This window comes from Acanthopagrus latus, chromosome 9 (genome assembly GCF_904848185.1).
Source record: "Acanthopagrus latus isolate v.2019 chromosome 9, fAcaLat1.1, whole genome shotgun sequence".
NCBI classification, from domain to species: Eukaryota; Metazoa; Chordata; class Actinopteri; order Spariformes; family Sparidae; genus Acanthopagrus; species Acanthopagrus latus.
Window position 1 is genome coordinate 19,649,352 of NC_051047.1, and position 22,168 is coordinate 19,671,519.

The 22,168-nt window shown below is 40.7% G+C and overlaps 1 protein-coding gene across 5 annotated transcripts in view; it reads right to left on the bottom strand.

Annotated features, from left to right (window-relative positions):
* Positions 1-863: 863 nt before the first annotated feature.
* lims2 (LIM and senescent cell antigen-like domains 2) overlaps positions 864-22,168 on the bottom strand; it is a 30,015-nt gene continuing 8,710 nt past the window's right edge. For 3 of the 5 annotated variants that reach the window (XM_037110106.1, XM_037110107.1, XM_037110105.1), the window contains exons 2-11: positions 11,260-11,419; positions 8,792-8,858; positions 8,573-8,693; positions 8,128-8,277; positions 7,440-7,590; positions 5,843-5,935; positions 5,085-5,133; positions 4,735-4,810; positions 4,124-4,309; positions 2,366-2,502 (exon numbers count right to left, since the gene is read on the bottom strand). In XM_037110106.1, coding sequence (XP_036966001.1) covers positions 4,168-4,309; positions 4,735-4,810; positions 5,085-5,133; positions 5,843-5,935; positions 7,440-7,590; positions 8,128-8,277; positions 8,573-8,693; positions 8,792-8,858; positions 11,260-11,419 — 1,009 coding nt within the window. In that variant the 3' untranslated portion in view covers positions 2,366-2,502; positions 4,124-4,167. Of the gene's footprint in view, positions 2,503-4,123; positions 4,310-4,734; positions 4,811-5,084; positions 5,134-5,842; positions 5,936-7,439; positions 7,591-8,127; positions 8,278-8,572; positions 8,694-8,791; positions 8,859-11,259; positions 11,420-16,059; positions 16,516-22,168 lie in introns of those variants that run through there. The other 2 variants (XM_037110103.1, XM_037110104.1) reach the window with 2 other exon arrangements.

Genomic DNA, 22,168 nt, shown 5'->3' on the forward strand with positions numbered 1-22,168 from the left:
GAGCATACATAATGTCAACCTTAGTGTATTAATTGACAATTCAAGTGAAAGATGAAAATCCTATCAGGGTCAATTTAAGTTGTACCACAACATCTTCCCAACCCATTTAATTTTTCCAAGGAAGGATGTATACACTGCTTGCTCAGGGAATGTTTTGTTGACTCAGCAGATAATGACTGGATTTTTATTTTTGGTAGAACTTAAGCGATAAAAACTACTCAAAATGATTTAAAGAAATTGGGATATGGGTGCATACATTCATGTTCATGGATATGCAATATAAATCAAATTAAATGTTTTGCATTGTTTTGGGGGCCCAAATATATTAACACAACACAAAATAAAAAGAAACACTCAAATATGACAATATCCCTAACTAATTCTGAGTAGTGTGTACATAGCCCAGTGTGCATATATTGTATTTGCACAAACATATTAGATAAAATCAGGTGATTAAAAATAACAGATGTGTCAGCAGAGGTCATGAAGCCATTAGGCTCATATGACGGATCCCTAATCAGTAGAGTAACCACTAAATGCTGCTAACTTTAGCTGTTGTCAGCTACTTACTGTCCAGTTAGCACTCCTACTGCCTGATTCTGCTGGTGCTGGGAGCTTCACTCACTGCAGGAGTGTTGGTATTATTTATTACTGGAACAACCAGCTCGGAGCTAACTCTTTTGCATTCTACTTTGCAAGTTGTCTTGGCAACACAATACAAAGTGTCTGACATAATGTCAACAATGTTTTTCTTTCACATTCTGTTGCTCATTTTTGTTCCTTTCTTAACGAACACTAACTCTGCAAGTGATGTCATGTAATGGTGGAGGAGGTGAAAACAAAGATGACTACATGCACACAGGTGGCACTGACATACATGTTTATTCAGATGAGTTTGCAGACTTATCTTTGATATAATGACAAAAAAACCTCTCCATTCAAGTCTAGAACATGCACTTTGGTGTGTTTACATGAATAAATATAGTCTCTTGACAAGCATTGTGAGGATAAAATACAAAATAAGAGCAACATCTGTCTGTGTAGAGTCATTTCAGTCCCCCAGGTAGTAAGATCTCAAATAAAACTCTCCACTGGACTATTTTTAGTTGAGCTGAAGTTCTGTTTCACAACGAACAGTCCGGTGGATAGTTTTACTTCTAAGTGACACGAGAAATGCTGTGGCACGTGTGGCGAAATTCACACCACAAACCAAGACACGCTTTGTATTTTCAAGGAACAGTGGAATGTGTTTTTCTATTGAACTACTATGTCATAGATAAGCGTTCTGAAATAAAATACTGCTTGAGTAAAACATTTTCTCATTCCCAACAGTTGGCTTTCTTTCCTAATAGGGTCTGAGCCTTGAGGAAGTCGGTACACCTCTCTAAGAGGATCACTTTCTCTGGATTACAAACAGCAGAGACACATGTTCCACCATCTAACATTACTCCCACATCCGGTCTCTGCACATGCCACAAGCTGTCATGTTGTAACGCACAGAGTTACCAGTTGCCATGCAATAAATCCTGTTGCCGTGAAGCTTATTTTGTTCAGGGACAGGTGTTGCGTCATCTTTAGAGTCATCTTTAAGATGTACTGTGGTTATGGAGTTGAATTGGACTTTGAGAGGCATTTGTAACATTGGCCTCATGTATTTACTTGAATTAGAGTAGATAAAACAAAAACTGGCTGTTATAAACTTGGGATTCATTGATCCTAATAAGCTGGTAACTCTGCAAAAAAACAGTACACATAGATTGTTTCACACATAAAATGTATAGCACATAACAAGACAGTGCAACATATAAAAGGACAGGTGATGGTTGAGTCCATCACTGTAGCTTTAAAGCAGTGACAGTATGATGTCAATAAAGCAACTAGCCAACTTTTTCTGCGCAATATTATAGGAAATACATACAATATAGATACATTAATAAAACAAAGACATGTTGATGGAAACAGGAAGTATGAGCGACTTTACCTACACATTCAATCAAACTTCCTTTTGGTTTACTCCATTATTATGCAAGAGTATCAGTAACATGAGTCTGAGGACAAATGGTCTAGCATCATGAGAAACACTGGACCATCATCATCTGAGTTTACAAACTTTAATAGTGAAAGTGAAATAAGGCAAGCATGTGAAAAATATGCAGTGCAGTATTTGTACCAAAAGGCACTGAACAGGTTAATGTTACACCTACTGACTGACTGACCATCCGTCAGTGTCAGGCTCCATGAAAGGCTCCTCCGTGGCTGAAATGATGACCTAAATTTAAAATACCAATCTTACGCAACAAACAATTGCTATCTTATATGATTGTTAATGACTCTGGAAAATGTGACTTGCTGGGCCACCTTGGAATCTCATCTTTTTCTGTGTGTGTTTACTTCCGTGCAACAGTTTCAGACAGCTTCTTCAGCCTCTTCTTCAGCTCCAGAGGGAACTTCTCGTAGCACTTCTTACACACTGGCTTCATGTCAAACTCCACGAACTTGTTCCTGCGAAAGAAAAAGTTGCAATTAGAAATTAGAAGTAATTTTTCTCAGTATGTATCTGCACCAGTGGTGATTTTAAATAACTTTGCTTTGGTGTCTTGTAAACCCATGGGGGGACAGGGGCACTTTGTGTGCATGACACATAAATGAAATAAAATCAATCAGTCAATATAATTTTCATCACAAACTGAGTGGAGTTGAACACATAACATCATCAGTAATATCTGTCCGCGCCTTCTTTATACACGGAGAGGAAAAAAATCATTCAAAACAAAATTTTGTATCCCTTTTTCATTTTATAGTTCTAGTGTTTTAGATTACTTATTGATCTCTTAGCTGGATAACAACAAAACAAAAAGACAGAAAAGACACATGGGAAAAACAAGGTGGAAAAATGGACGATGTGCAACAAATGTTCTCTGCTAGAATACAATCAGGGCCCATATTTTCACAGACAGTTGGTGAAAAGTTCCTTTGTGTTTGTGTGGACCACGGTGCTGGCAGACAGGGGATTTTTTTTTATCATTCTTAACATTTTTCAAATTAACTATTCTACTTACTTGAATGAAAACATTCATGTCTCCACAGACTGTCTATTTATCTCTGTGACTCTTTATTCTGACAGAAATAACACCTTTCTGAGTGGTGACGTCTTGTCAGAGGTAAAAATTCCTCCATGAGTTTTTGAGCGGTTATTTTCTGTATTAAATGCCTTTAATTCCACTAACATTGGCAAGCTCCCTAACCCCCCCAGCTGTCCTGGACGACTTTTCCTCCCAAAGCAGATAATCGCTGGCAGGTCCAGGTCACGTGTGAAACCCAGTGGGACCTCGGCACTTTACTGCTGCCGCCAGAAAGCTGCCGGAAATGATTAAGGCTTTACCCTCTATGTCCAGACAGGCTGGGAGACCCAGGAAACAACGCATTCCTTCACCAGGTGACTGATCTGATTTTCCTGTTTGCATAGCAGAGGTTACCAGAGTAACAGCTTTAATCCCGAGTGTTTTCAGCCTGAGAAGTGTTCCAGTGTTCACTTAAAGGGACACAATATGGCAACAAACAGGGAACTGGCAGGAACGCCTTGGTGGAAAAGGGAAGTCAGCAGACTACAGTTATGCAGACAACCTGTAGAGACTTATCATACCTACAGTATTTATACTATTCAGCATCTGTCCAGCCCAAGATTCAGCTTCTCTGTGAGCAAATCTTTTAGATTTGCTAATATTTTTTGATTTACATGAATAACTTTTGGATTTACAAACTAAAGTCTTTGATTTGCATCAATGCATCTTTTACTGAGGCCTATTCAGTTTGAATAGCTGAGTATCATCTCATCCCACCGTATACGAGAAAAGGCAGACATTTGTACAGCTGACAATTCCAGAACTCTGCAACTCACACCAAAATAAAGAGCACTACAGGTAAGAGGTGATTTTGGGCTGAACTGTACATTTAAATATTTTAACTGCATCCTCCCCCACATTAATGTCTGCCTTTATCCTTTGGCTTATATAATATGACAGTGACATGAGGGACAAAGTTTGGGCATGGGGCATGTTTGAAATATGATGACGATGAAAAAGGAAAAAAACAAAATCAGAAAGGAAAATAGATGAAAACTGACCAAAGGAAGAACAGTGGAAGTGAGGAGAAAGGAGAAAGAGAGGATCACAGACACATGGGTATCAATTTCTTCTTCTTCTCTTTCGAGTCGCGCTCACGCTTGGCCAGCCGGCGCTTCATGTCATCCGGCAGGCGTTCGTAGCAGTGCTTACACACCGGCTTAAGATCCACCTCCACAAACTTTTCCCTGACAGAGCAGGGAGGAGGGAGAGATGGATGATGAGGGGTGTGAAAGAACAGGGAGGAGAAGAGGAGGCAAGAAATAGAAGGATGAGAAGGAAAACGAAAAGGTAGGAGGAGGAGGGGAGAAGAAAGTTCGAGAGAGGTCAGGAAAAGTGGAGCAAGAGGTAGACAAGGAAGAGGGATGATGACAAGGAGGAGAGGGGAAGAAACAGGCCCACAGAGATTATAAGAGAAAGGTGAACATGAACAGGACTGAAAAGCAGACAGGCAAATAGTCAGACACAAGCTGTGAAGGAGAAAAAATTACGAGCAAAGAGAGAAACTGGCCCATTCGCAAGTGAATTTCTAAAACTAATTAAGAACCAATGTGTATATAATCTAGGTCAAAATGTATGGATTGATCCAACCTGACACTTGCGTGTTACTTACTTGAGGGTGAGCTTGGTGTTGCAGGTAGAGCAGGCAAAACAGTTGACACACCATGCCTTGTTGAGGGCAGACACCACTGAGAAAAACAGAGGAAAACAGTCACATGAGGGACTGATGATCATCACATGATTACATTTAATAATATCTGATTGAGTCTGAAATTCAGAATCTCATATTAATGGCACGGCCAAGAAAATCTACACACAATGTAGTGTATGACATGTAGCATAGTGTTGTGTTTGTAGATCAAACTACAGTCCACTGATGTTAGGAGGGTTGCACAATGAGTGACAGACAACGACTCCACCCGAAATCCATAACGTCTTATCAATCAAAGTAAGTTTCCTCACCATCTCCTTCGATGACACGATTGCAGTGGTAGCAAACATCTCCAAACAGCTGACGAGGGAGAGGAGATAAACAGAGGGTGATCAACACACTGACACGCCTTAAGAGTTATGAAATTATGCAACACAATGCAGCACAGACGGTCTTTATAAGGGCTCATATACCATGCCTTGTTCAAATAACATGCACACAAGCACAGGCCACAGAGGCATTTTGTGGAGTACAACACTAGGTGGAGTCATTACATTAAGTTTCTGATCTAGCAGACCTTACACAGAGAAGGTTAAGCTACAGAAATAAGGTATTTACCCCTGAACCTTTTCTTTGTTCTATCAGTTAGAGTTCTTAAAACTTTCTTTTTAAAAGAATTGGTGACAACTATAACTAAATTTTTTCATAGGTGCATATTCTGTACTTGGAGGGGGATTTGAGTGTCCCTTCAGATTTTTCAATGAGAAATTTGCAATTTCACATTATTGTCCATTATTATGACCCTACCTGTACAAAAAGGTTGGAAAGCTTGATCTGGGAAAAGTCATTTAGTCAGTTTTGGTGCTCTCAATATGGATTTTTACATTAATCAATCCGGGTGGTGCCCAAAACAGCCTAGGTGGTGTGTCTTGGCAATATAATGTTTGTGGCAATTAAAACCTCACGAATCAAGTACATACTATAAATGGAGCCAGAGGAGGAGAGATTTCAATACATAGTCTCTCTGTGTTGTGCATTGATAACCATTACCAATGCTGTTGAGTGTTACCTGGTTGTAGTGTGTTTCACAGTAGGCCAGGCCCTTGCGCTCGTAGTGACGGTGTCCCAGGAAGGGTTTCTCACACTTAGCACACACAAAATGCTGCAAACAAACCCACAACCAAGCGCACATGGTTAGCACCAGCCTGCAGTCAGTAACATTATCATAGTCAGGCAGCAGCAGCACAGTCTGACTCAGATATTATCAGGTGGGACCAGACCAGTCGAGATGTCCTGTTACTGCGTCCAAACAGAATACAGAGTAGAGACAGTGGACAGAAGAGGGAGCCACCAGTCCTCCAGACGTACAGACAGACATGTCAGGAATTAATGGGAGGGAATCACCATTAATTTTTGATAATGCTGGATGAGGATTTCTCTTGTGCGAGGACGTCATGGATGAGTTTTATGGGGTAGGGTTACACGAATATAAGGTTTTAAAAGCCAAATAATATAGGTGGTTATCCTAGCCAGTTTTGTAGCCAATACTCTTTTCACTTATGTGCTATGTTCTTTTCACTTCACTTTTCACTTTTATTTGCAATATTACTACATAGCTGTGTTCTTGTAGTGTAAATAAAAAGCCTCTGACAGAGCATTAATCTACATCAGACAATAACTCCTCACACACCCCAATCAACTTTTTAATCCCAAATAGTTTGCTTCTTTGTGAATACATGAATTTGACTTACAGTGTACTCAAACTTTTTGTCTTTTCCTTTCTTTTCCTGTCTTTTCTTTTATTTATTTTTCTTTCCCTTCCTTAACTTGTCTTCTTTTCTTTTCTTTTTGTAAGATAGATGACCAACCCAAAGCATCAATACTTGACAAGTTGGGAATAAGACTCCAAAATCAACTATATTATAAAAAGGAGCTTTAAAATATAACTGTATAAATAACATACATTTTGATTTAGGAAAAGGTAACTGGGTTGAAAATATGAAAATGAAATATGAATTTACTTTGTGGCAAACTGGCCAATACAACGTAAAGATATCATGCTCTACACACTAACTGGTGATCTTATATCAGTGTAACCCTTGTATGGAGGCAGGGAGGAGTGAGACATGGGGCAGCAATCAACGCCAGGCTGAACCTTCATGCCCTCACCATGTCGAAGTGTCTCTCACAATAGGCGTGACCACCTCGCTCATAAAACGGGTGGCCCTGAAATGGGCGCTCACATACAGTGCACACATGATGCTACATGTGGGGGAGGGAAGACAGGGAAGAAAAAGACCATGAAATGTGAAGAGACAGAAGGAAAGATGGAAGGTAGGTGGTGGAATGACTCAAGACAGAAAAAAACAAAGAGGCAGACAGAAACCGGAGGAACGGTATACACAGGAGATGAAAAGCAACTGTGGAAATAAAGCTGGTGAAATTATGACTCACACATATGGCACATATTAAAATGAAGTCATCAGAATGAAAGCAGAATAAAATTCATGTCAAACAGAACATACAGTAAACATTGTATAATTTAAAATGTAAACCCACGTGGAACCATGTAATACCAAAAGAATGAACACTGATCTCCTTAGTGTGGGTTTGAAAGCAATGTAGACATAAAGTTGTGTCTGAAGTTGCACAGTTTAACATCGCACCTCCACATGCCACTGCTTGCCCATGGCATTGACCACACGGCCCTCGATGGGTCTCCTACAGGCCCCACAGATGGGGACGCCCATCTTGTCGTGGCAAGGCAGACAGTAGAGCTCCCCCTTCAGCTCCCTGGCATCAGAGGTCAGCTCCTTACTGCAGAGACAGAGGTGAAGACAACTAGATCAGCTCAAAATACATGACAACACATTCCTTAGTACGGTCTCTACATATGTAAGTGATTGATGCAAACACTAAATTAGCTGTCATGACAGGTTGTCATCTAATTAGACACCTGATACCTCATTTGTGTACTTACAAATGTGCCATTACTTAGATTATCCACCAGAGAGCAGCCTTTGGTCCATCACTGATGTTGTGGCAGAAGCGCTACATGTGTTGTTATACATGAGTCTGCATCGACTATTTACTTGTTTCATGATATAAACATTTTATTCTGAATTAGAATTGCAACAGATGTTTATGTTATGGTAATTATGGATGGTCTGTGTCATCTCAATACAGTCAAGCCACTGCATCCTAACATCAAGGTGTGCATAAACCTTGCAACATCATGATTGCCTAACACATGAAGTGTGAGTCAAACATGGCGATGAAAAGACCTCTATCTTTACAAAATCTAATGTGGGACTAAAAACACAGCTGTCCAGGTTTGAGTGTGCGCATGTTTACCCGCAGTTGTTGCAGTTGAAGTGATCAGGGTGGTACGGATCATTCTTGAACAGCAGAGGCTGCTCCTCAATAATGGCGTGGCACTTCTGGCAGATGTACTTGCCAAGGCCCCGGGCTTTCTCTCTATTGTGACATGGACGACACAGGTGCCTGATGGGAGAGAATGAGAGGAAAATCACATAAAAGGAAAAATAGTATGAATACATGATCAGATAACATGTTCTTCAAGGATCCTTCCACCTGCACAATCCAATAACAGAGCGCTTTTTGTCCTGTGTAATAAGACCGATGCAGAGATGTGTGCATGACAGGGGCGAAAAAAAGTATGTAGAAAAACATCAATACCAGACAAAACAGCATCATAGACATGATCATCCCTCCTAGTGGCAGACTTAAACTGAATGATGATGGTGGAATGATGGTGACTGGCTGTAGAGGAACTGACCTTCCAGCATTCTTCACAAATCCAACATCAGCGAGCACAGCCTGGCAGATATCACAGCAGAAACAGTCTGGATGCCAACTGTTGTTCATAGCCTTGATCACACGGCCAATGATGAACTCACCTAGGGGGAGAAAAAGTGGAGAACTTGTTTAAACAGTGACATGGATATTTATAGGTTGTATGGCGTGAACCTGGTTGGATGGTATTTGCTGTACTCACCACACTGGTGGCAGCAGGGAGCGAACAGCATCTGGAAGTCATGTTCACAGTATTTCCTGCCTTCAAACTGTCAACAGAATTCAAACAGTTTGTACAAAGTTAATTAAAGCACACGGTTGTACATTCACACAATATAATCTTAACAACATCAGGTTGTCTCATGAAAAAGTGAATCTTAATGCAGAACTGCCTGCTGTCACACAGTAAGAAGTGTTGCTGGGAGTTTTATTATTTTGTGAATGCAAGTGGTGAAACTTTGGGCCAAATTGCTTGGGGTTAAATATATTTGTTGATTCAAATTAATTACAATTAAACAACAGACATTAGATTGAAGTGGTCAAAGTAGACGGAAGAAAGTGCTGCAGATAGGGGAGGGATCTTGCAGAGATCTGGCTATTATTAACAGATGTGCTAAATTTCAACTACAACAATGCATTCCTGACATTGTTCATTTATTAGTTCTTAGTCATCAGGATTACAGTCCAGTAGTGTGGTCAAGTGCGTCAAATAAAGACTTGGAACAATTTAAGTCAGTCCAGAATAGAGCAGCGTGACTCACTCTGAACTGTTACATCATCAGACTGCTTATAACATTCTGTTGGTCACTATTGAGGGACAGGATTGTTATTTCTCTGCTCTGTTGTATGAGAAGTATTTCAGTGTATAAAGAATGTACTCTACCATCCAAACTTATATTACAGTGGCCATGCAAGAGGTTGTTTTTCACTTCCTGTCTCAAAAATGAATGCAAGGCAAAATTTGCTGTGTACAAAGGAATGAAAATATGGGGAGATTTTCCATCAGAAATGATACATTTAACTAGTAAAACTGTTTTAAGAAATGCCTCGTTGATACCAGCCCATCTCCAAATCGGACATGTTGTGCTCCATTATATCTGAAAACATGATGATTAACTCAGCTCAAATGTTTGGCTGACCACTTAGCTATAGTGTGTGTAATTTTATTCAGAGTTGTTATTATTTTCATTTGTAGTTGTATTGTTGTTTTTGTAGTTTTTTTCTCTTTTGCCTTGGTTTTTAATTACATAATTGTCTGACATGATGTAATGTTTACCTCTGTAGATGCCAGGAAGGTTAGGTGCTACCTTAGTATGGCTAATTCAGATCTTTTATATGTTATGAATCAAATTAGTGCAGAAAACAGATGAGGAACGGGTTGTTTGAGAGTTGCTTCTTGATATTCAGTGATTACACGGCATACAGAGCATTGTGGAGTAGCATGTTATCCAAACAGCCATCAGTGCACCACAGCTTCACATCTTCTGTACAAAAGCATTGCATAATACACTACAGCTATTGAGGATATGAGAAACCATCTTAGAATTTCTAGATAGAGAAAACGATTATAAATACTTCTTGGTGTGCATTTCAATGTTATATAACTTTGTGTTTTCTTTTCCTTTAAATCACCTCCTATTGTTTCTCTAACAACCATTTATTATAATTCACATGTAGGTGATTCAATGGAACAGTGCGTATTTTTTGGGGGCCTTTTCATGACTTTATTTGATTGAACAGCTTGAGTTATGACAGGAAATGGGATGAGAGAAAGGGGGGCTAAGGGTCGGACTCAAACCCTGGGCTGCTGCAGCGAGGACAGGGCATCTGCACATGGAGCATGCACTATCAAACCGACCCCAGTGGAACAGTATTTCTTACAGCATTAATATCTCAATAATAAGTCAGTGATGCTAAAAAAAATCAACAAGTCATAAATAAATAAAAAGAAAGAACACAATTTACACAGTGAGACTCCAACATGCTGTAAGACACTCTTTTTAAAAGGAAAATGGTAAAACTCAGTTGACTTTATTTATGGCAACCAGTACACTTATTCACAGGGACTTAAAGGTTAATGTAACGCCCTTGATGTTTATATTGATTGCAGCATTAGAGACACCCTCTCTCTGATAAACTGACTGAACCGAGGCTCTCCAGGGCCTGCCAGAGAGACATCTGGCCTTGTGTCAAGGCTGGTGAGCAAACAGCTTACTGGAAGCAGGCTTCTAATAAGTCGATGTTGCATTAAGGTTGCGCTCGCTCCTCTTTATTTACCTCAACAGGGCCAAGTGTTTAGATTCTTTGTCTGAGGAATGTGCACTAACAACAGCCTTGCACGAACCAGTGATCTAACTGCCTGTAAAGACAGAGCCGGTCATTGACCCATCGCTGCCATTTGGAATGTGTTTTAAGCTAAAAAGACGTGTTACCATGGTTACATTTATCAAGAGTGTATATCAGCATGGCAGACAGCAGCTGCATGCTGAGGTCTTTTTACAAGCATGCCTAAACCATTCAGGGTATTTTTCACTGAATCATATCGGCTATAAAAGTGCAGTGCTCATGTTTATTGAAATCCACCCTCCAGGTGTGTCACTTGCAGCATCATGCACATTTTATTGGCTGATGAAAGTCACACTGAAAACAAAGGTGAGAACACGCTTTTACCTCATAGAAGAGTCCCTCAGGGAACTGTTGGAAACACTGGGCACACACAAAGCACTGCTCGTGGTAAAGTTCCCCATTACTGTTCACTATCTTCTCAGCCGGGGCAAAACCGCTCTTGCAGCGCTCGCACATTGCGTTGGCCAGAGCGTTGGCCATATTGCTGGAAAGAAAAACATATCAGAGTCAGGATCAGAGTTCACTTACATTACAGGCAAGAAACTACCAGGGTTGTGTCAGGATGCACCAACACCAATATCTAAGCATCTATCACATAGATTTTCTAGAGTTTCTCCTGTCATGAAAACAGCTGGAACATGTAATCAGTACAAGCAGAAAGCAGAGGAGAGAAGGGAAAATGTGATGCAAGAGGCTATCAGCCTATGAAAACACATGTAGGCAGACACATAATGTCTTGGTTTGAGGTGTATTTTGGCTCTTTGTATCAGGGTGTGGGGATCAATGAGGTGTGGAACCTCCCTGTTGCTTTTTGAGAGACAAGCTGTATTTATTCATCTGCACCGTTTCTGCTGTACTACATATGAAGCCAATCCTGCCCTTTATTAAACAATCAGGATTGTTTTACTGCCTCTCTGCAAAATCTGTGATATATCAGTGGGGCAGGGCCCCAGGCTATTCATTTTTTCCACTGGAGGAACTGGTGCCAGAACCTGGAGCAAGTATGTAGTCACACCCAAAAACCTGCCACCCGCTATCAAACTTACAGTCAACATTTACCAAAATACTTTTATCACTGTACTCATGACAGACACGTCTAATGACACACAAAGACAGGACGGGAGACATCAGGCATTGTCCTCACCTCTCAAATCTCAAAAGTCAATGAGTTCATTTAATTTGTGCACGTGGTGCAGAAACGCTCCCACGCTGGGTTTTCTGTGTACCGGTTTATAACGGCAGATGCTTTAAGTAGTGTTATCACAATAATGGAATTTCTAACTGTGATACATCCATCCATCATCTGTAACCGCTTTATCCCTTTTATGGGGTCGCAGTTTTTTTTTTGTTTTTTTTTGCTGGAGCCAAACCAGAGGCAAGGTGCCAAATGCACATAAGCCAACTGCACACGAGGAGCAAGCTGGAGTTCAGTATCTTGCTCAAGGACACTTTGATATGCAGCTCAGCTCAGCCAGCGGGGGGGGGGCTCGGATTTGAACCAGCAACCTTCTGACCACTAGCAATACAATTTCAGATTTTTTGTGTTCTGTGTGTTAAGCACAAAAGTATCAAAATCAATTTCCTTCTGTAAGAAGGAGGGACTATGTGGGCACTACAGCACTCATGTGCCAACTTGCTGTAGGATAGGAAAGAAAAAAAAAAGGCAGCTGGTACTGGAGTATCCATACTGGCAAATGTGAGTATTGAAACCATTTTAAATAATCAGTATTGATATTTTGATTTGTTTGTTAACACTACTTACTACTCAAAATAGGTACTGTATTTATATGCTTTTTCTCCTCACTGTCACATTTGTGAGGCTCAGCACATGGATGCTAAAAAACATTACATTCACTTATGTTTGAGGTGACAACTGACACATTGGACTAATGATTATTGACATGTTTTTCATTCACTAATCCAACTACAACCCATCATACCACTGATAAACACATCACTTATGAGTGTGATGGATGAATGAATGTGGGAGGAGAGAATCTGTAACAGTGGATATTTCTAATGGTACATTTCGTCACATCGCCCAACCCTACTTCTATTACACATTCAGGCTTAGGCTGAACTTTGGACTACATCCATGATTATAACAAGGAGAAAAATCAACTGTACAACTAAAGTGTCTAACTGATTCTAACCAAGCATAAGCAGCCAATGTACAAAACAATACTCCTAACAAAAAAGTGCCAATGCTGATACACACAATAAGACTGCTTGGTTGCTAAAATAAAGTGGAAGTTAATGACAATATGTTGGAAAAAGAGAAAAGGAAAGGGAAGAGGGAATGGTCGGACCATCCTCGCTTCCCTGCGTGGTTTGAAAGGTCAGAATACCAAAGTGTATCCAGGCAACACACACACACACACACACACACACAAACACACACACACACACACACACACACACACACACACACACACACACAAACACACACACACGACAAGACCATGTAGGATTTTAATGGAGTGATGCCATCTGTTCATATTAACTTAGTTTTTAGAATTCCAAAAACTCCCAGACACACGGCTCATCACTCCTCATTTCTAGTGGCAAACTCTAAACTACTCATCATTCTAACAAATCACAACAAATCACATCTCAGTTCCTCCAAAGTATCTGTACTACAAAAAAAAGGGTAACTGGCATAGCATACACTTTAAAACACTAACTACATTGAAACCAGCTTCCATCTGGGTCAACTCCTCACAAGCTTATCAAACACATATTGTTCTATAAAATACCCTGTCTGGCCTGATATCACACACACTGACAGCCCTACCCTGTCCGAAGGATTTACGAGAGGATGTGATACATCCCTTAGGCATTTCCACCCACCTATCTGCCTCTAGCACCCTGCATGAGTGAGAGACATGCCTACAAGCAGTTGGACAACTGAAACAAAATAGGTTTATATGATTAAAACACCCAATGCAATGCCGAATCATAACAGCTCTTATTGCAGTTACACCCACTCTATCAGAGGATCTGGACGGACCAGTTACTCTGAGGGAGTTGTCTGTGTTGGAAGATGGACATGATCCCTCACCAGGTTCCCATCAACTGTCAGTTGCACTCTATGGGGTCAAGCCAAAGGAAATATTTCCAAACGCTGGTTCAGGCCCCCCAAACAGTGTGCTAAATTGACTTAGTTAAGCAACAGTAGTTTATGGTTGAATTGGTAACATTAAATTATATTTTAGTATAAAAAATAAAACTCAACATGTGTTTTGGATTGAACATATGTTTTAGCAAAGGTTTGGGGCACAAAAAAGCATTGTAATCAGAGACATGAAAGAAGGTTGGGAGTACGTTTCCTAAGGAAAAAAAAATCCACATATGACTCTCCTTCCAACCCTGTTAACCCCACCATGCTGGTCTGTGACTATAAATGGAGGCTGGTTGTCGGCAAATGGAAAGGATGCAGTCTGTCACCTCTGTTATGGATACCTTCTGTTGCCTCCACCCTCCCTCTTCTCGTCTCCACTTTCTTTCTTTTGCACATTCTCTATTTTTTCTGTAGGTACTACTGACTCCCTCTTATGTCAATACTATGGAAACCTGAGCCCAGATATTGTGGCTAGCCATCCAAATACTCAAAATTTAAAGTTCTTGAGTCTTCGACTCAGAAGTTAAAGCCCAAGTTTGTGTACAGCAGTGACAGTTAATGGAGTCCATTCTGGGATAAGTCACATCCTCCATCCGATTTCAAGGAAATTTGTTCAGTATATTTTGTGTAATCCTGCTGACAAGCCAACCAACAAATATATGGGCGTGGAAAATGAATTAATCCTGACAATATACGGCAGATTAATCAATAATGATTCTTGGTTGCAGCACTTATATCTGAATATATCAGCTGCCAAAGACTTACTGTGGCAGACAAGCTTTTTATGTAATACCACTAGACATCACAAAAATAAAACATGTTCAAATACCAAACATGGGGAGTTCAATGTCTTCATGACACTATATCTTCACCCATATCTTCTTTACTTTTTGTGTCCAACACTGAGAAAGTAAACTCAAAATGTCCCTGTGGACAAACCTGTAGGTGACCCTTCGTCCATGTCACCCTGCAGTCTACAATGAGGCTAGATGAGTCACAAATAAAGCATTTATATTTAGCCTTCCTGTCCCTCATGCGCACATACTTGGGATGCCAGTTGACATATTCTACTTTGCATAACAACTCCCCCCTTGGCACGAATATAGCCCTTCTTGTGTACCCCCTGCTGTAGCGCTCGGAGCTATCCCTGCACAAACATGGCACCTAAGGCAGCTTAAGCAAATCAAACTGGCTGGTAAAGCCAGCTCCTACAATATCAGAATTCTTCACATTCTGTAACACTACAGAAAGCTCAGAGCCCACAGACCAAATTCCTTAATATCAGCACAGCACGGCACAGTCATCAGATGTACTGGCACGTCAATTATCAGAACGTCTTATTTTTAATCTGTGATGGTAATCCAGTGATCATCCACCAATCACACACAGAACCAAATCAAACCACAGTTCCTGTCCCAGTCTATGCTCCATATATGCTCAGCGATACTACACTGAAGATTTACTGAGTATGGGTAGACCTGTCACAATATTTTGTAAGTGATTTATCAATATGTAGATATGACAATGGACACAACACAACAAAAAGTGGTAAAAACTGGATTTAGCCTACAGTACATTGCCTGATATGTTAGGAATGTGCCAAGTGTTATAACAGTTATTTAGGTTTTGGTAACTGAGCCAGAGAGAACATTTTATTTTGCTTAGGTGGTTTATTTATTTATGATATTTTAATCATCTTTTCACATTCATTGACATGAATATGGTTTATTAAGTATTTCTGGGGAAATAAATCACAAGTATGTTTTTTTAAGGAGTATGATAACTGAAAGTGGAGGTGTGTCCCTGAGAGTAAAACAGCCTCTGACAGAAACATTCAGCCATCAAGTTAAAGGCTTTAAACTGACTGCTGAGTAAACATCTCATCCATACCGGCAAGAAAAATGAAATAATAACAATCATGGTCTAAGGATCAAATTCAGACAATCTGATTCCTGTTCTTTTCAAGATAAAAGTGCTCTAACCCTTGTTTTCTGTATACTTACAAGCGAGCATAAAAATCACAAAACTCCTTATAGACTTTGACATCGCTCTTTCGTCTTTGGGACTTGGATACCGGGACCTCCGCCTCTCCCCCATCACCGCCCTGAAGCCTCTGATGATAACCGTTCATCTCCCCATGTGTAACATGGTCCGGGGCTTCACCATCCTCAGGTATTGAGGGTGGCAGGGCACGACCGTTCACCTCCATACTCATCTACAACAGCCTGAATTAACTACTCAAGTCCATCAAATGGTTGAGTCAAAAATCAAAACACTCCAACAGAAATCCCCAGTGTTTGTCCAACACAAGTCTCCAGTAAGTGGTGCGAGCTGTAATCCACATGGAAAGGACACCGAAACCCTGGTCAGACTGTGCTGGGAGTACTCTGCCTCTCTCTCTCTCTCATACACACACTCCCACTTTCTCTCACTCCCACATCAACTCTTTTTCTTTTTTCACACACACACACACACACACACACACACACACACACACACACACACACACACACACACACACACACACACACACACACACACACACACACACACACACACACACACAATCTTAGTCTCCCCTCCTATCACACTCGCTGTCTATTCCTGGGTAGGGTACTGAAAATAAAAGAGCCCACCCTGACGCCTGTCCAGAGGTCACTGTGCCATCACACACAAACACAAATCTGAGTGGAGCTTTTTTTTGGGCATCAATATAAATATATACCCATGCTATTAATCTAAGTGTGTGTGTTTGTGTTTAGCAGCTGGAGCTCTCAGCTTTCTGGAAGATATAACAACGTGGCTCCAACTCAGTATTGCGCAAAGTAGGAATGTCACACAGGAAAGCAGAAAATCTAAAGTGTAAAGATGCCAAATGACAGGAACAGAACACATTGCTGTTTGTTCCAGTCATTGTATAAATACACTGGAAGAAGAAAATCCCTCAGCAGTATATTTACAGAGGCACACAGCAGCTTAAATTAGAGCCAGATATTGTCTCAGGGACGCAGATCAACACTACAAGAGTTGGGATCTAAATTTGAACCGATTAGATGGTGAATTCTTGGTCGCTCCTTGCACATGTTCACCATTTCCCTTCTCATGTAATTGTTTAAGGACTGCTTATTTCTGGCAGTAAAGGTACCTAGCAGGATTAAAACTCAAGCCCTACCAGAAACATACTATGCGAGCCAACAGAATGGCTTGAATATCGGTTTAAAACATCCTCCTGAAGCCATCTAGAGCTGTAATTAGAAGATATGTTAATCGTCCATAAATCCCATGTTGGTCTCAGCCTCTGATTTCCCTTTAAACCCACAAATCTGTGTCCCCTTTGGGTAAATGATAGCTCTTAATGTGGCTAAACTCAAGTGGCATCTCAAATTAATGACCACTTCCCAAACCATCAAAACACCATAAAGCCAGCTCTGGAAATACACTCCAGTGAGACAAACATGTGAGACGCTCCATTAGAGAACAGCTGCTGCATGTTCATCCTGCAAAACTGAGGGATTTACAATAAATAATATATAAAGTCCTCCAGCAATGTGTGTGTATGTGTTTGTGTGTGTGTGTGTGTGTGTGTGTGTGTGTGTGTGTGTGTGTGTGTGTGTGTGTGCGTGTGTGTGTGTGTGTGTGTATGCGGGCGTGTGTGTGTGTGTGTGTTTGTGTCCGTCCAGCTGAAACATGTCTCCGAGTCCTTCAGGATAACGGTCTTCTACATTACTCCATCATTCTACAAATAGACACCTAGTGGAGCCTCAACTCCAAACTAGGTGCTGGCAGCTGCCGTGTTGTGTCTGTGTGTGTGTGTGTGTGTGTGTGTGTGTGTGTGTGTGTTTGAGTGTGTATGTGTGAGGGTTTGAATACGCAGTAGTGGCCACTAAAATGTGCGGTCAAACTCCATTTAACCTCCAAAGTCATTCTTGCGATTTTTTTTTTCCATCTAAATTGCACTGTTTGTTTGTAAATGCTCCCACTTTTTTCTAATTTGTTTCAAGACAAGCAGTGGTGTGTTGTTGTGAAGTGTATTCAGCCTCACTTTTAAACCCTATCTAAACTATTCAGTCTCTATCAAGGGGCTGTCTGGGTTGTGAAATGAATGACACAGTGAGCCAAATATTTCACCAGGCACCATCCAAAACAGAAAAATGACTTCGGAAAAGTCACCTGTCTTTAGCTGGAGCTCTGCTGGGATTCTCACTGGGACCAGTGTTGAGTGACTGGGGTACAATGGACATAGGGTGGGTGCCTAACAGGAAACCCTTGCAAATTTTCCTGTTGATTACAGACATTCCCATGAATCAGGGTGTTCCGCCCTAAAATGAGAGCTCAAGAACTATTTAGCCCTCTTTTGTCCAGATTAACATATTTACATGTGAATTATTTCCATTTGATTTTAAACAGATTAAACTTCAGCACTGAACATTATTGAGTCAAATTAAGAGTTGAATGAATCAGATTGAGGCTCCCAGCGGCACTGCAGCTCATCAACAATGCTCAACAGGGACAGTGGCCGCTGTAATCACTCTGTGGTAGGTGAAATACTGCCTTTTATTAGTTGTATTAGCCCTTTAAAGGTATTTCAACGGGTAAAAAATGAGTGAGTGGGCTATAATCTGTCAAAAATAACGACCAAGAGTGAAATAAAGCCTTAAAGGCTTTAAACTGGTTGCTAAGTAAAGCTTTTTTTACGCCACACAAGTAGGAACCTCTCATTCTTAAAAGCAAGTATCGACTTATAGACTTTGACATTGCTCTTTCGTCTTTAGGACTTGGACACCGGAACCTCTGCCTCCCCTCATCACCACCTCGAAGCCTCTGATGGCATACGTTCATCTCCCTATGAGCAACATGGTCCGAATTAACTACTGAAGTCCAGAATCAAAAATCCAAACACTCAGACAGAAATCCCCCGTGTTTGTTCAATGCAAGTTTCCAGCACATCCATCTCTCTCACTCACTGATACATCTAACAAAAAGCAGAGACACAGTAATACATTGGAAGTTGCACAACATGGAAGGTTTCTTCCAATGAAATTGAAGGAAGACAAAACAAAGCAAAACATCTGTGTGAGAGAGAGAGAGAGAGAGAGAGAGAGAGAGAATGTGAGTGACGATATAAATGCCAACCTGGCTTAAAAATGGCTACAGCAACTGTCAGCAGTCGACAAAGTGTCTCTGGGGTGATCCCTCTGCAGGATAGGATTTTGAGACTTCCTCACCAGGCCATTAAAGATCACTGGAGAGGTCAGAGGTCAAGTCACCCGTGGTAAAGCCTTGGAAACTGAGGTAGGAAATAAACTGTCCCACTGAAATGACCTCTGTAGCTACTATGGAGATGGAGCCATTCATTTTCTAACAGAGAGGGTTTTGTGAATATAACGTACTGCAGTGCTTCTCAACAGTCCATGTGGGCTTGGATCCCACAGTCAGAAATATTTATCCCAAAAACACTGACAAGCATTTGCCTCTGACATTTTCCACCTGCCATTCTTTGCTTAATCTATAACGAGTCATTACAAAAGGCTAAAAACAGCATGGAGCCTTTGTTGCCATGAAATTTTAAATATATAACCAAATAACAGCTAATTCCATGAAAACATTTTTCCTATGAACATTGTTGCCCAAAGTGTTGCCCAAAACTCCTCCTAAACTCCCAGGGATGATACACAAGGAAATGCACGGCTGTTATCATATCAGACCCCGACTCTCAGCCGGTGCAAGACAAACAGATTCAGGCCAGAGAAACAGATCAAACACACCCTGTTCACACACCCACACTCCCCCTTGTGCACTGTGTCAACAGCAACCATGGCAACACAGTCATAAGGGCTGCTGGCAAGGCACAGGTACACACACACACACACACACACACACACACACACACACACACACACACACACACACACACACACACACACACACACACACACACACACACGTAGTGACACACGTTGATTTAGTGCAAACATAATTTATGACTAACATTTCCTTTGTTATGCACTTTTTGTTCCAGACGCCCAGTTTGACCCGAACATCAAGGGTCCAGTTCCACTCTTAACTCTACTGGACTGACTAGGACACGTTACGCCCAAAGCTGAATAAAAGTAACATCTTTCTCCATCCTTTAAAGTTAGCAACATTTTTTTTTTCAATGCTACCAAGTTAATTTACAGGCTCATTTAAGATCCCTGGATGTACTGTAACCCTGCACTGCTGATTAACATCATTAATGTTGTCAAATTATGCTAGTAAAAGTCATGCTGGACAGGATTTGGTCTGCTTCGCATAAGAAAAACCATGGCGCATTTCACTTGAAATCGGCAGTGCCTCATCTTCTGCTTTTATTCCACAACACAATTGTGTTTTCAAGGTGAGCACCAATTAATCCTAGCATGTGAGGGCTAGAAAGTTCTGAATTCATTTTTTAGGGAGTGTATTTCTTAAATTAAAAAATCAGGTATGGCAATAAACTTGATATCCTGCTGGTTTTCTTGGTTTCCATCAATACTGTATTTTGAACTGACTCTACAGGTAGATATTTGGCCTTTTCATTGCTTTATTGGACAGGACAGATGAACAGTGACAGTAAATGAGGGAGAGAGAGAAATGGGGACAAAAGGCAGCACAAGTGCCACAGGTTGTTATCAACCCAGGCTGCTACAGCAATGACACAGCTTCTGTATACAGGGGTGCAGGCTCTCTCAGCTGAGCTACTGAATGCATTTTTGACTGTAACAAATTTTCATCTGAAAAAGTTCCTATAAACAGAATTGTGAAACGTATTTTCTCTTTCTTACCACTCATGGGGTTTCCTTGGTTCTGACTACTTCCCTACTCATTTTTGTTGATCCCCTAAAGCGTTCTCTCACTGTGTCACTGTTTTGTCTCCCTCACATGCCATGCTTTTCTGCTCCATCTGAGGTTTAACACAGTCTTGTAATTTACTGATGCTACTCTTTGCTGAAAGAAATTTTAAAATGCTGGGTCTGATAGAAGAAATATCTAAGCTCTTGCCAATACTGCAGTCATATTGGCATAAAATAATTCTTTGAGTTATGAATCAAATCTGAGTTCAGTATACACTACACTCATAATAGCTAACAATTTGTGATGATGATACATATCTGAGTTTTGTGCTTTGCTTGCCCCACATGAGTGGTCAGATATTATGTATTCTTAACATTTATTTTCATTAAATGATACACAGTGCAATGACTGTGCTTATAACAAACTGAGTGGTGTGTAGCCAATACAAAACAACCCATCTGACACCAAATCATTGTTGCGGTGCATGAGAGGGAGGGAGGCTGGGGACACCTCTAATGAGAGAGCTCCCTCTTTCTGTCTACATTCCTCACATTACTACATTCCTCTAATCACTTCAGGATCACACACACACACACACACACACACACACACACACACACACACACACACACACACACACACAAAGAGAGAGATTGACAGAGGGAGAGAGAGACTTGGAGAGACAGAGAGATATTTGTAAAAGACAGAAAAAGAGCATCCAAAAAGTGACTAAAGTTATTGAATATGTTGTTGAAGTCATGAGCCTGTTGTCTATCACTGCCGGTCACACGACTCAGAGGAATTCAGCCATCAGCTGTAGTATTTACTGATCAAATACTCCACCACATCTCACCCTATCTATCCTTGTCAATCCACGACGCACAGAAAATAGTCCTTTCTTCAAATGTACTTTGGTAATATTCCACACAAACAAACCCTCCCCGATTCATTACATGATGCAAGAAACTGTCAGCGCTGGCAAATGATAACCTCCGGCTAATGGTAACAAAACCAACCCAAACAAGACCTTTAAAAAGTCAACAGTCTTCACACAAGAATATTCCCTATTTCAATGGGACTAACAATAATAATAAGGGCACTGGAAATGGAGAATTAATCATATTCTTAGCTGGTGAAACACCTCTAAAGTAAAACAAGTTGTTGAAAAATGTTACGGCTAAAAATTAGCAAGGCAAGTTTTACAAGTATCCAACTGTTCATTTCTTCATTTTTAAGTGGTTTCTTATAATGCCATTATGTTCTTTACTGGAACCATTTAAAACCACATATATTGGCTAC